The sequence below is a fragment of the Myotis myotis genome, unplaced genomic scaffold, assembly GCF_014108235.1.
Source record: "Myotis myotis isolate mMyoMyo1 unplaced genomic scaffold, mMyoMyo1.p scaffold_m19_p_30, whole genome shotgun sequence".
Classification (NCBI taxonomy): Eukaryota; Metazoa; Chordata; class Mammalia; order Chiroptera; family Vespertilionidae; genus Myotis; species Myotis myotis.
Window position 1 is genome coordinate 436,062 of NW_023416336.1, and position 14,445 is coordinate 450,506.

At 48.8% G+C, this 14,445-nt stretch overlaps 1 protein-coding gene across 2 annotated transcripts in view; it reads right to left on the reverse strand.

The window, feature by feature from the left end:
- The window catches only part of AFF3 (AF4/FMR2 family member 3), a 498,351-nt gene that overhangs the window by 88,130 nt on the left and 395,776 nt on the right, over nucleotides 1–14,445 (reverse strand). For both annotated transcript variants that reach the window (XM_036302283.1, XM_036302282.1), the window contains one exon: nucleotides 10,042–10,079. In XM_036302283.1, the coding sequence (XP_036158176.1) occupies nucleotides 10,042–10,079 (38 nt within the window). The remainder of the gene's footprint in view (nucleotides 1–10,041; nucleotides 10,080–14,445) is intronic.

Genomic DNA, 14,445 nt, shown 5'->3' on the forward strand with positions numbered 1-14,445 from the left:
AACCAATCAATGTGTCTCTCACAACAATGTTCCTCTCTGTCTTTCTCTCTTCCACTCTCTCTAAAAATCTATGGAAAAATATCCTTGGGTGAGGATTAAAAAAAATTTAATGACACAAAACTAACAAACAAACAAAAAGCATGCCCCATACAATTAGTTATTCATGTTTCCACATCTGAAATCCACACTAATACTTTGGTTTTTAAGCCTCTTGGTCGGACTGGAAGAGAGTCTCATGGTACGTTGGGGAGAGACTTTGCCTAGTGGGCAACAGAGTGATTGCTAGATTGACAGAGCCCTTCTACTCACCACCTCATTTAATCTGCCCAGAAACCTAACAAGGGGACACTCTTATCCTCCTATTTATACAACTAAGAAAGTCAAGACTAAGAGGGTGACTCCTTGGCCCAAAGCAAGTTCCAACCCAAGTGTAAGGATTCAGACCCCCTTGCTTGCTCCTTGACGTCCAGGCTGCAGTTGGCATTTCCCCTCCTTCCCAGGAAATCAGAGATGAGCGGCATTCTTGGTCTTTCTTGTTGGAAAGGCTTTGGGTAAGTCATTACTGAGCAGCCGCTTTGTAGGCAGGGCGCCCTGCCATTCAAGGTGTGGATCCTGTCCTTACTCGTTGCTGAGATCAGACATAAATGCATAAGGACGCAGAGGGCAGAAGCACGCCCGTGTCAGCGGGTACATGCTGTGCTGACGGAATAGGAGCTGAGGGAGTGGGGTACGCTGGTTATTCACGGTTTCTGTGGAAGATGAGGCTGGACCGCAGGCTTGAGGAAGTGCTGTGGAGCGATAGGCGTCCCAACACCAGCGCCTTGCCTGGAGGCTGCCGAGAACCTACAGGGCCCACACCTCGGGTGGGGGCTGCTGCTCCTTGCTCATGCCTCAGCCTGGCCTTGCTCAGGCCATTCTTTCTGCAGAGAAGGCTGGCCCTCCCCTTCTCCATCCTGGGTGGCCTGTCCTGATGCCACTTGTCCTTCACATGCCACCTCAAAGGCCCCTCCCCTTCCTCTGTGCTCTGAATACTTCAGTGTTACCCCTGTACCCCCTGGTGACACTCTTCCTATTAATTTACGGGTGTGTGTGTGTGTGCGCGATGTTACTGAAGCAGCTAAGAGAACTGACAGAGTCAGACAGACCAGTTTGGAGGCTTTGGCTAAGTTATGTATCCCTGGAAACCAGACTCCCTGGGATTTCAGGGAGAGTATTTGGTAAATGAAATGAAACTTCATTGAAAATGTCATCTCTCAGTTCCTCATGCTAATCTCTCCTTCCTAGCTGAGAGGGTGGTGTGAGGATTAAAGGGAGTCATGTGCGTGAAATGCTCAGCGTAGCGCCCACACACGGCTGCTGTAGTAGACCTAGGGCTGCGTGCACATGTCCATGTTTAATACACAGTGGTTATGCGGACGTCTACGTGTCCTCGGCCACTGTCAGCTCCTGCAGAGTGGGCTCCATCGTAAGGAATGTGTGTGTCTTCCGTGGAGACCAGCACAATGCCTCGCCAAGTGGAGGAGCTCAGAACTGAACCTGCATCAAATGAATGTCGGAGAGGACAGAAAGAATCTATATATATAAAAGCCTAAGCAACCATCTGACTGTTCACCTGGTAGCTATGATTTGCAAAACACCAGGGGGCAGATGCTGCGACCAGTAGAGGTGGGAGCCCGTTTCCTTGCGGAATTGGTGGTGGGTTAGGTTGCTGCTGGGGCACTGTCAGCCCCAAATTTGCTTCACTCACACCCCAGACCCAGATAGGAGGGAGCCCAATTCCAGGGTGCGTCACCCGAGAACCACCCTCTCGCAATCTGGGACCCCTCGGGGGATGTCGGAGAGCTGGTTTTGGCCTGATCCCCGCAGGCCAAGCTGAGTGACCCCACCAGTGCACGAATCTGTGCACCGGGCCTCTAGTTACAAATAATTGGTGGTAATTAGATGGAGGCAGTTTGCCCAGTTGGCGCAGCTCAGTGGCTGAGTGTTGAACTATGAACCAGGAGGTCACTGTTCGATTCCCAGTCCAGGCATGTGCCCAGGTTGTGGGTTAGATCCCCAATGAGGGGCGTGCAGAAGCAGCCAGTCAAAGATTCTCTCTCATCACTGATGTTTCTACCTCTCGCTCTCTCTCCCTTCCTCTCTGAAATCAATAAACATATATTTAAAGAAAAATGGGGGGCATTTTAAGTCCTTGGACAGGGTGAAGCATGAGGAGGGGGAGGGACTGGAGGTCATGGCCTTCACTCCCTCTTGGTGCAGAGAGTTCTCGATGGCATCATGTGTTCTCTTCTATTATAATTTCTAATTTAATACACTCTAATTTCAATCCTTTGACTTTTTTAAAAAAGATGTTCAATCCTTTGACATTTTTAAAAAAGACTTTCTTACCTACTTTTGGACTAATTTTTTTAAATTGAATTTATTGGGGTGACACTGGTTAACAAATTACACAGGTTTCAGGTGCACAATTCTACAATACATCATCTGTACACTGTATCGTGTGTCCATCACCCCAAGTCAAGTCTCCGTCCATCACCATTTATCACCTCATTCCTTCGGTACTTCCCCCCCCCACCCCCCACTCCTGGCAATCACCACATTGTTGTCCATGTCCATGAGCTTTTTTCTCTTTTTTCTCAATCCCTCTACCCCCCTCCCAGCCACCCATCCCCCCGACCGCTGTCAGCCTACTCTCTATCTATGCGTGTGTCTTTACTTTGCTTATTAGTTCATTTTGTTAATTAGATTCCACACATGAGTGAAATCCTATGGTACTTGTCATTCTCTGACTGGCTTATTTCACTTAGCATAATGTTCTCCAGGTCCATCCATGCTGTTGCAAAAGGTAAGATTTCCTTCTTTTTTACAGCTGAGAGATACTCCATTGTGTAGCTGTACCACAGCTTTTTCTATCCACTCATCTACTGATGGGAGCTTGGGTTGCTTCCAAATCTTGGCTATTGTAATTAATGCTGCAGTGAACATAGGGCTGTACATATTCTTTCAATTAGTGTTTTGGGTTTCTTTGGATAAATTCCCAGAAGCGGGATTGCTGGGTCAGAAGGCAGTTCCATTTTTAATTTTTTGAGGTAACTCCATACGGCTTTCCCCAGTGGCTGCACCAGCAGTGCACGAGGTTCCCTTTCCTCCACATCCTCACAGCACTTGCTGTCTGTGGATTTACTGATGACAGCCCTTCTGACAGGTGTGTGTGGCAGTGAACAGTGCGTCTCAATTCTATGGCATCTATAGGCAGGGCCTGCTTGGACCCTCAGGGATGAGCCCTGGCCCCGGACTCTGCCTCCTGAGGTGGTCTGCTGCCATGGGAACAGCCAGGTTCAGGAAAGCGTTTCCTATTTAAGTCCAAAGTCACCATTTTTAACCACAAAACCTTCATTCATGTTTCACTGTTCTCTTCCATTCATCAAATAACTTATTGTGTTTCCTAATTGCCAGGCACTGTGCGAGGTGCTAGGGATAAAAAGATCACCTTAGTTATGAATGAAATGTTACGATGATTATAATTATTAGTGGAAACGAAGACAGTTTTAGTGCACACCGAGTCAAGTCTTTGTCAGAATATGCGTGGCCTGAGTCGCCTGACCCCAACCCCACCCCAGCCTGCTTGTTGCTGAGTGAAGACGGACAGGGGCCTGGAGGCCTGTCCCAGCTCTGCCGCTCGCTGCCTGTGGCCTTGGCTGAATCCTGTCACCTTCTGAGGTCAGTCTTCTTGCCGGTCAAGTGAGTCCTTCCTACCTCACAGGGTGGCTGTCAATGTGACAGGGCTGTGAGCGCTGCAGGAAGCTTTTATTTACCCGGCATCCCAGAAGAACGTCACTACAGAGTCCCTGGCACTGGAGACTGGAGACTGTGGGTCTCAGGGTTGACACCCTCCCTCCAGTGTGCCTCCTGGGCATCTTCCAGGTTCAAAATGTAGAAATTCTTAAAAGTCCTCCCTGCCCTGCTTCGGGGACACGTCCAGTCCTGCTTTTAGATGCAGACAGACTCACAGGGAGGTAAAACCTCTTCACTTGATGCGATTCCTCACTTAGTTAATTTCATCATCTTCTCCCTAATGGGAAGAGGACATTCGATGGGCGAGATTGACTCAAGGAAGCTAAACTGAGAGCAGCACATGCGGGAGCCAGCAGCCCTCTGGACGACGAAGCCCCGAGGGGTGCGTGGCCGCTCCTGGTCGCCCCCGCAGCCCTGCACCGCACGGCGCCCGCTGGGTTCCCGGGATGCGCTCAATAAATACTTGTGGCATAAATGAATAAATCAATGGTAGTTGTTTGGATTTCAATATAAATGGATCCTGGAGCTGAAATACTGCCAGATGGGCTGACAGGGCACAGTCTGGTGATGCGTCTCCAAGGCTATAAACACGCAGGCATCTCTGCCGTGGCAGGCTGACATTTCAGAAGATGATTACATGCATGATTTCACCAGGGCCGCACGTGCCCTCCAACTGCCAGCGCTTCAACAACTGTTTTCACGTTGGCTTTCTTGTTCATTCCTTTTTTTTCCTTTTTTTAAGTTGAGCACCATTTTCCCCAGCTCCTCATATCAGTAGCTGAACACGATTTATTCAGATGAAATTAGGCTCCGTTTTTATAAAGCCCAGGTTACTGCAAATGATGCTTGAGGTTTCGCAGCAAATATGAATTCCTGATCAGCGGCCATAAAGCACCCCTGCGGAGCTCCAGGCCTGCCCCGGGACCACGGAGGCGCCGGGTGATTGACACCGAGTCCTCGCGTGCCTCCCGCTCCTGCCCAGGCTTCAAGATGGACCTCCGCCTCCTGCAAATGCACAGCTGCTCGGCCTGATAAATCACAGGGCCCTTTTTTTTCATCACAGTTACCTACTATTTACTGCTTCGAGGGGGAAGTGAATCACAGCGAGAGGACTCCGTGTGCTGCGTACACACCCCCTTCCTTCTCCTCCGGCACTTTGCATGTTTCCACATTCCCGCGGAGCACGCTTTCCCGCGCAGTGCGTCCACCCCGGGCTCACCTGGACAAGCAAGCCTCCGGCCCATTTATCTTGGTTCTCCTTGCCCCTCTCTACCCACTGACACAAAATCCATAAGAACAAAAGACGCCTGAGAGGCACACACTACCAGGAGTAGGTGGAAAGCACTGTGTCGTTTTGCAAGCTGAGGTTTCCTTGTAATTGGCTTGTCTACCACACTGAGGCTTTTGCCCCCTCTTCCTGCCCTGGCCTCCTGATGTTTTTCATTATTTGAGGCACCACCGCGCCTTTGGTATAGCGGACACCCAGTGGCGTATAACAGATGAAACACTCTACAGTTGATGCTAGAAAAGAATGAAAAACAGGCCACCCCACCTACACATGGCCCTTCCCGTCGGGGGGTGGCAGGCGTAAGTTGGGGGAAGTCAGATTTGCATTGTGACTGTGATCCCGTGATCATCTGCGGACACACTGGCTGTTCAGGCTAAACCGTAAATGAAGCTCATTGCTCAGGCCAAACAAAGGCAGGCCAAAGGTTTTCTTTGGGGTTGACCACAGATAATTTTTAAATTCAGGCAATGAAACATTTCATAGTTTTAATTTATCAGGGTTGTGCTTTGGTTACCATGGACTCACACACTTTATTTTATTTTATTTTTTTTGTTTTTATTTTTATTTATTTTTTAATTAAATCTTCATTGTTCAGATTATTACATTTGTTCCTCTTTTTTTCCCCCCCATAACTCCCCTCCTCCCAGTTCCCGCCCCACCCTCTGCCCTCACTCCCCACCCACTGTCCTCATCCATAGGTGCACGATTTTTGTCCAGTCTCTTCCCGCATCTCCCACACCCCTTTCCCGCCCAGGAATAGTCAGTCCATTCCCTTTCTATGTCCCTGATTCTATTATAATCAACAGTTCATTCTGTTCATCAGATTATTTATTCACTTGATTCTTAGATTCACTTGTTGATAGATGCATATTTGTTGTTCATAATTTGTATCTTTACCTTTTTCTTCCTCTTCCTCTTCTTAAAGGATACCTTTCAGCATTTCATATAATCCTGGTTTGGTGGTGATGAACTCCTTTAGCTTTTCCTTATCTGTGAAGCTCTTTATCTGACCTTCAATTCTGAATGATAGCTTTGCTGGATAAAGTAATCTTGGTTGTAGGTTCTTGGTATTCATCACTTTGAATATTTCTTGCCACTCCCTTCTGGCCTGCAAAGTTTCTGTTGAGAAATCAGCTGACAGTCGTATGGGTATTCCCTTGTAGGTAACTGAGTTTCTTTCTCTTGCTGTTTTTAAGATTCTCTCTTTATCTTTTGCTCTTGGCATTTTAATTATGATGTGTCTTGGTGTGGTCCTCTTTGGATTCCTTTTGTTTGGGGTTCTCCGCGCTTCTTGGACCTGTAAGTCCATTTCTTTCACCAGGTGGGGGAAGTTTTCTGTAATTATTTCTTCAAATAGGTTTTCAATATCTTGCTCTCTCTCATCTTCTGGCACCCCTATAATTCTGATGTTGGTACGCTTGAAGCTGACCATGGACTCACACACTTTAAAGCATACAATATGAGCTACCAGACACCCGAGTTCTCCCAGAATGCCTACTTAAAACAGGAGACCGGAGAAGTGAAAAGACAGGCAAGACTGGCCTTCTAAAGATGCTTGGATAGTCTCTCCCCTCTGACACCTCACAGGGATGAGCCTTCTACGGTCCTTACCAAGGACAGAGAAATGTCATCCCTTTGCACTGTCACTGGCCTACCAGGTCCCGCCTCAATGCCTTGGAAGCAGGCTTCCTGCACTGTAAACCCACATCCCCAAACCCTGCCGACCAAACCCACTTCATCATCAAGTTGCACATCTTAAAACAAAACAGCGCCAAGCCCTGTACCAAACGTCCTTGGGCCTGGGCACTCCAGGCGGTTGTGGGGCCACATGGAAGCGGGACTGGGTTAGATGTCCACCTTGGGAAGGTCAGAACCTGGGATGAATCTTTACTCAGTTCCATCCCCACCCGAGGGGTTCCTCTGACAGGCAGACTGTTAGGCTGTCACGAGGAGTCACGCTGACTATTTCCTAGAAATTACTGGTTTCCTCCAGATTAGGTAAGGTGGTAGAAAATGACTTCTGTCTCTGAGTCTCTAATTTAAGACCCTAGAAAATGTGAGTCCAGTGAATTCAGTAGGTGTTCTAAGTCCTTATTTGGAAGGAGGGTTTCCGATGGCATCTCCAAATGGTTACAGATGGTTCTCACTTACGGAAATTACACGTGTGGCCCGAGCCAGGGGACACAGGACAGGAGCAGCACAGAGCAGGTAGCTGCAGACAACCCGCTGCTAGGCCAGCAGGTGGAGAAACGCATTACTTTGAAATGAGCCAAGTTCCCCCAAGTTTGAACAGAAAAACTATTATATTTAAGGGGGAAATGCTCTACTCCATGGGAAGATAGAGAAATTTGTAAGGAGAGTAGTGACAACGGGAACCTCTGTCTTTAGGGAGTGGATGGTTTTCTTTTCACGTTATTTTGCACTTAGTCATGCAATCAACAGGGGCCCAGGTGCTAACTTACTAGGTGATGAACTACGGGGCTCGACCAGGAGGGTTGGAGGGAATTTCAGAACAAAGTCAAAGGGAATAGCGTTGCTCATCACCCATGTACCTTTCTACCCAGGACAGGGCCACGTGTCTTCTGGGAAGAAGTCCTAATTTCTGATTGTATCTTGCAACCAGGTCTTCGAAGGGAGCCCATACTTTCCTAAAATAGGTTTGATTCCTTCTACCAGAGGTCATAATGACATTTATTGAAATATTAGAGGCCTGATGCATGAAATTTGTGCAAGAGTAGGCCTTCCTTCCCCCGGCTGCCGGCACCGACTTCCCTCTAGCACCTGGGACCCAGGCTTCCCTCGCAGGCCCAGCTTCGTCCGGGAAGTCATCCAGTCTAATTAGCATATTATGCTTTTATTATCCCATATAATAAAAGCCCAGCGACTGAAACGGCAGGACGACCAGAATGACCAGAGACCAGAACTACCGGCCCTTCGCCCAGGCCGGTCTGCAAACCGTCATGGCCCCTCGCCCTAGCCGGCTCCGCCCCCCCCCCCAGCGGGGACCCCCACCCCAATCGGGAGCCCCCATCAGGGCAGGCCAGCCAGCCCCCACCCACGCACCAGGCCTCTATCCTATATAATAAAAGGGAAATATGCAAATTGACCCTAACAGCGGAACTACCTCTGGACCAGTCATTATGAGGCGCACTGACCACCTCTCAGTCTCTTCCCCTGGTCAGCAGGCTCCAATCGCCTGGTGGCAAATGGGGAACTGGGGGTGGGTGGTGGCGGGGGGCGGGGCTGGCTGCAGGCAGCCAGGGAAGATGGCCCTGTTTGCAGGCCAGGCCTAGGGACTGTACCCATGTATGAATTTCGTACGCCGGGCCTCTAGTTATAGATAATTTATCACCATAAAGCTTACCCATTTAAAGGATGCAATCCCATGATTTGTAGCATAGTTACAAGGTGGTGAAACCATCACCACGATCTAATCTTACATTCAATGCCCCCAAAAGAAACCTGGCAATCATTGGCAATGGAGCAATATTGTGAACCAAGGACTTTCTCTTGCTTTTCAGGGCATTTCGTTGAAGAAATCACCTAAGAAGCCAAAGGGAATGAATGGCTCAGATTTTAAGTGTTTCTATCCAGAGCCTCTCCTCCTTCTACCCACAGACTCAGAAGCACTGCAGTCCCAGCTCCTGGGAGAGTCCCGGAAGGAGCTGCTGAGGCGATGCGGCAGCCACCTTGGAGCACGCGAGCTGGGGCAGGCTTTTCAACAGTAATAAACATACTTGGGCTCAGCCCGCCACCGGAGGGAACACTTTTCACCCGGGTGCGCAGACCACGTGCCCACGTGACGGGCTTTCCCTGGTAGAAGCTGAACTGATCTTGGTTACATAGTCAATTATTGCTCATTCCACACAAGAAGAACAGGTAAGGAAGGGAGGTGGTGACAGTCCACTAGGTAACACCGAGGTGCCCACCAGCCAGCTGTTCTGATGCAGTAAGAACCTCAGATGTGCAGAGAAACATCTTTACCTCTTGAAAATTCTTTTTTAAAAATATATATTTTATTGATTTTTTACAGAGAGGAAGGGAGAGGGATAGAGAGTTAGAAACATCAATGAGAGAGTAGCATCGATTAGCTGCCTCCTGCACACCCCCTACTGGGGATGTGCACAAAACCAAGGTACATGCCCTTGACTGGAATCGAACCTGGGACCCTTCAGTCCCCAGGCTGATGCTCTATCCAGTGAGCCAAACCAGTTAGGGCTTTAAAACACACACTTTGCGCGCATGCACACACACACACACACACACACACACACACACACGTGCATGGACACACATGCACACGCAGAACCTTAGCAAGTGAAAAAATAAAAAAACCAACAACAAAAAAGGGCCTGATCTGCTCTCAAAAGTAACTATAGATCCTATTCAACTATTTTGATACAGTAAAGCCAGACGTGAGACACAGTTTGAGTGACAGTTGACTAGGCTGGTAGATCTCATTCATAATACAAGTCAGAAAACCAACCGAAGCGCAGCGCGAAGAGCCAGGCACTCAGGACCATGAAGTGGGTGACGTGCATAAAGTATTTCAGGAGAGAATCTCATTGAAAGCCAGACAGCTCCCGGGGAAATGATACGGAAAAAGTCTGACGAAAACATCTCAAAATAAATGAAGTACTTATTGCTGAAAAATGAGCTCAGATCGCAGCCAATTCCAAAGTTCAGAATTTACTGCGTGCTGAGGCCTTTTCCTCCAGTTCCTTGTCTCTTGTTTCACTAACAACAAGGGACTCTCCACACTTCCTGTGAAATACAACAAGGCGATTTTTGCAGTAATAAACCCACATGGGCATGACAAATCCAAGCATGCAAAACGTTTAACACCCCAGCTCCCAGACACTTGAGGGACAAAATCCGATTATGAATTATATGCTACAATAAATAAGGCTCGATGTTTCATAAAGCAATTTATAGTTCATAAAAATGACAAAACGTACCTGTCAGACAGAGCGTGGAGCGCGGTTCCCTGGGCTGCCTGGTGGAAGAAAGGGCAGAGATGTTTATTTAATATTCTGACTTCTAAATTACGTGGTCAATCAGCACTTAAAAAAACCCGTGTCACACACATTTTTGCCATGTGGCCAAATATTACCAGTAAGCTACAGGCAACACAGTAAGAGCTCTGTCATGGTATGCGGTAAATGCTCCCGTAGAGTTAACTGAAGCCCCTGCAGTGCCCACCTGCCACCAGGGGGCGAGCGTGGGGCGGCAGGAAGTGCCAGGCTGGTGAGGTTGGACAGGTCTCAGGAGACCGTCCCCGCCCAAACCCTCCCCAACTATTCATTTGTATTCCCTGTTGCTTTATTCTACTTTCCTGAAAGAAAAAAAAAAAAATCTGTTTTGGTTCCTTTATAGCATCTCTCCCAATGAAGGTACACCTTTTGACCCAGTTTTCTGATTTATTGAAAAAGCCACCACAATTGTAACCTGGAACACTGACGGAAATATGATATTATGAGATATGGATTTGTTTTTAGGCAACGATTTTGTGGCAATTTTAAAAGAATCTTTAGAGATTCATATTGAAATATTTATGGATACCGTTACAGGATCTGGGATCTGCCTTGAAACAATGTACTTGGAGGGAGGGGAGGGTGGGTGGACATGTAAATAAAACAATGTCCTTGGGTTGGTAACTGCTGAAACCAGGTGATGAGCACACCGGGGATTATTATATTATTCTAGACTGTTTATGTGTTTGAAATGTTCTATAAAACAAAAAAAACAAAAAAAGAAAAACGAAGCTAAAGACCTCCATTTCTCCATCAGATTTCCCCCATTTTGTACTCACTGCCTTTTGTCTGCTTAGCCTAGCTTGTCCATGTGCCCCGTGTGGCTGAGCTCCGAAGGCAGGGGGCACACTCATTCTACGTCTCCGAAGTCATTACTGGGAGGGATCACAGCACGGCCTGTGAGACCAAGGCTTACCCGGGTGCACAAGAAATAAGAAGTGCACATGGCCGTTCACTGCGTACAGGACACAGGGCACGTTTACTGTTTACCAAGGGCGCCGGAGTGTTTCCCATGCCATTCCTCATTCCATGTGGATAGCAGACAGACAGACACAATCTTCAGATGAGAAAAACACGACCTGGCAGAAACCTGATCCCTGTCACAGAACTGAATCCACCCTTGGCGACACACAAACACCTCTTGGATCACTCGGTCAGCCCAGCACTGGCCGGATTCCCAGCACATGGAGACCACTGCCGGAGGCTCCAGGAGGGATCAGAGCAAAGGCAGGGCGCACAGTCACTGTGTCAGAGAAGCCCAGTCCCTAGGCAGGAACTCTGAGCAGAGGTCCAGGGAGGACTGGAAGACACTTGGGCATTAACATGCAAGTGGAAGATGAGTAGGGGGGGATGTGGGTGCTGGTAACTCATGGCCGGTGGGCCACGGGCTCCTCAGTCAGGGCCTGGGACGGCTGGCAGGTGCTCAGTACACATCTGATGAGGAAATGTCAAATGGATGAATAAATTCGGGAAGCCTTCTCACTACTATCTGAGCAAAGCTGCAAAGACAAGGAGGGATGTGTTCAGGGAAAGAGGCATTGGTCGCTCCAGACTGCAAGGCAGAGCCAGGGCCTCCGCGGCCAGGCCTCTAGCAGTGGTTCTCAGCTGGGGCACCTCTTGCCCAAACAGCAAGGCTACTGGAGTTGAGTAGGGGTGTTTCTGTGTCTTAACAGCAAGGGGGGTCACTACTGGCCACTGATGCCTGGGGCCAGGGATGCTATAGCCTCTCAAAGGCCCGATGGGTCCCTGTACAATGAAGCGGCCCCCTTAGAAGGACAGGGGTTCTATGGAGAAACACTGCAGCAAAGGCCGGAAAGAAATCTGACAGGAGCGACACAGGAGCTGAGACTAAATCAACAACAGGAACTTGGATAATTCCCACGGGGACATAACCACACGGACTGAGGAAAACATAAGCTCTGTTGACCTGGGCACTGAAAGTCCTCATCCTGGGAGAGGTTCACTGTTCGTTTATGTGAGGGCCTCAAGACTCAGCTTCCAAACTGCTCTTTCTACCCTAAGTGGGGTGGTGAGGGAGCTGGCCAGCCATGTCCAGGCTCCAGTGAACAGTTTATGGGGTTACTGCCCCTCTTTTTTCTCTGGATTCCTGTGAATTAAGGGCCAAATGCCAGGGCATTCCAGTGTCATGAGGGGAAAGATATCCACAGAGCGCCCTCTTGCTGAGGACGCCTTAGGGAGCAGAACGAGGCGGGGAAAGAGGTGAAAAGCCTCAGGAGGCCGTGGAGACCAGGAGCCCCTCCTCCTCCCCCCATACCCCTCCCGTCTTCTCTGTGCTCTGGGGGGGGGGGGGGCGGCAGCCCAGGCACCACCATAAGGGAGCGCCCGGCAGGTGCAGGGCAGCCCCCACCGTCCCCAGGGCCCCATCGCTCAGCGAGATGCTTTCCTTTTTGGCAGCTATACTTGAAAGGAACCCAACTCCCTACTCCTGACTCTGCTTGGCTAAATATACAAACACGTATTTTGAACTCCCCCAAGAAAAGGTGGCATGCGTGATTAGTTCAGCCTCAACGCATCTCCGCAGAAGGCACGGCTGACGGACTTTTCCAGAAATAACAGAAACCTTAAGGCGCGATGTGGCTGGAAGGTCAACAGACACCTCTAACATGGCTCCTGCGTGTCCCCTGGCCAGGGCTGCCAATGTTTTAGCAGTCTGCTGGCTTTGTTCTCTTCTGCCTCCAAATACTTCCCGCTGACTTTTGTGATAAGGAAACGGTGCCCGTTGATGTGCAACGTATGAGAAAATTATTTTAAAAACAAAAGCAAAAACAAGCACAAAACAAGCCACTCTGCTGTGGTGCCTCCAGGTGGCGGTCCCTGCTGAGGACCCCGCGCAGGTGGCTGCTGGCCAAGTGCTCGGATGGGACTGAGCAGAGGCGCGGGGCAGGGCCGCCTTCCTCCAGCAGATGGGCCTGACGCTGGCACCAGAAGGCCCTCTTGGGCTGAGCATGGCATCCCACCAGCGCCGGACAATGACTTTCTGTGATCCTCACTCTCCCATCTGTCCGCATGACCAACGTGTCCACACACTTCACACCGTGGCACGGAGCACCATCGGCCACCTGCACCACAATTTTTCATGCCTGAATTTGATGGCGCTATTTACTTTGCAGTTATTTTACAACATTAAACACGTTATGGAGACGGCTCACCATCCATCAAGAAAGCAGATGAGAATATGTTAAAGTTTTAAACAATAACTTTAAAACAGCTTTATGGCATTAAGTTAAAATGGTATGTCATACACCAAAGCAAAGACCGCCAATTTTATTTTATTTTATTTTTTTACTGCTCTTCTTTTAAATAAACGTTGGCTTTTGGACACTATTTTTTTTTTACTGTTGAAAATAATAAAATAAATAAACATTGGAACTAAATCGCAGAGAAAAAACTGCGTAGGTGACTCATAATTGAAGGCTGAAGGAAGACACAGCGTAAACTAGATGAATTTCCTTCTTTCAAGCGTTGTGTGTTACAGCACCCACACTTCTCCCTTCCTGAATCATCACCTCGGCTGGTAACTTTCCTCATCCAGTTCTCAGCAAAATAGTGGGGAGGGTGAAGGGAACGCTACGCTGATCTTTCCCAAGTGCCTTACGCATTCACGAGTGACTCTGAAGCATAAGCTCTGAGACAAGTTTTCTGCCAGAAATAATCATTTTCCAGTTCTTTTCAAGAGATGGCTTTTTTTTTCTGTCTTCATTATAGAAAGCTTGGAACGTGGGACAGAAGCAGTAGAAATCCAGGTTTCAATGTATGAGAAATAAGTTACTAGTCCTTCTGCTACTGAAGGAAAATCAAAGGAGAAATGAGGTGCCCTTATTGTAACCGGGTTGCGGGCAGGGCAGGCTATGGACGCTGGAGTGCGGAGGGGAGCGAGGGAAGAGGCTGGGATTCAGAGGGTGCCAGGAAGATGCAGTTTCGTTCCTTCCTGATGGAAACAGAACGAACCGGACAGCTCCATGGTTCAATCTGAAGCACCTGTGGTGTGCAGGTAACAGGCTGGGTGTGAGTTACAATCAAACAGAGAAAGCTCTCGCCATACTGTATGTAGGGCCTAGAGGTGTCAGACATAAAAGTTACACATTCTTGATTGCACAAACGTTCTAGATTGCAGGGGCTCTGGCCGAAGAGGAGTGGGTGCCGGGGGACCTCCCTTGGAATGAGTGGGTGAGGAAGGCCCACTAAGTCAGGGGTAACTAAGCTGATGCCTAAAGGATAAACAAGAGTTACTGGAGCAGAGAAGTGAGAGGGGGTGTGGAAGAATGAGCTCCATGCAGGCCTAGGTCCTTACTCAGTTAAAGAACTACA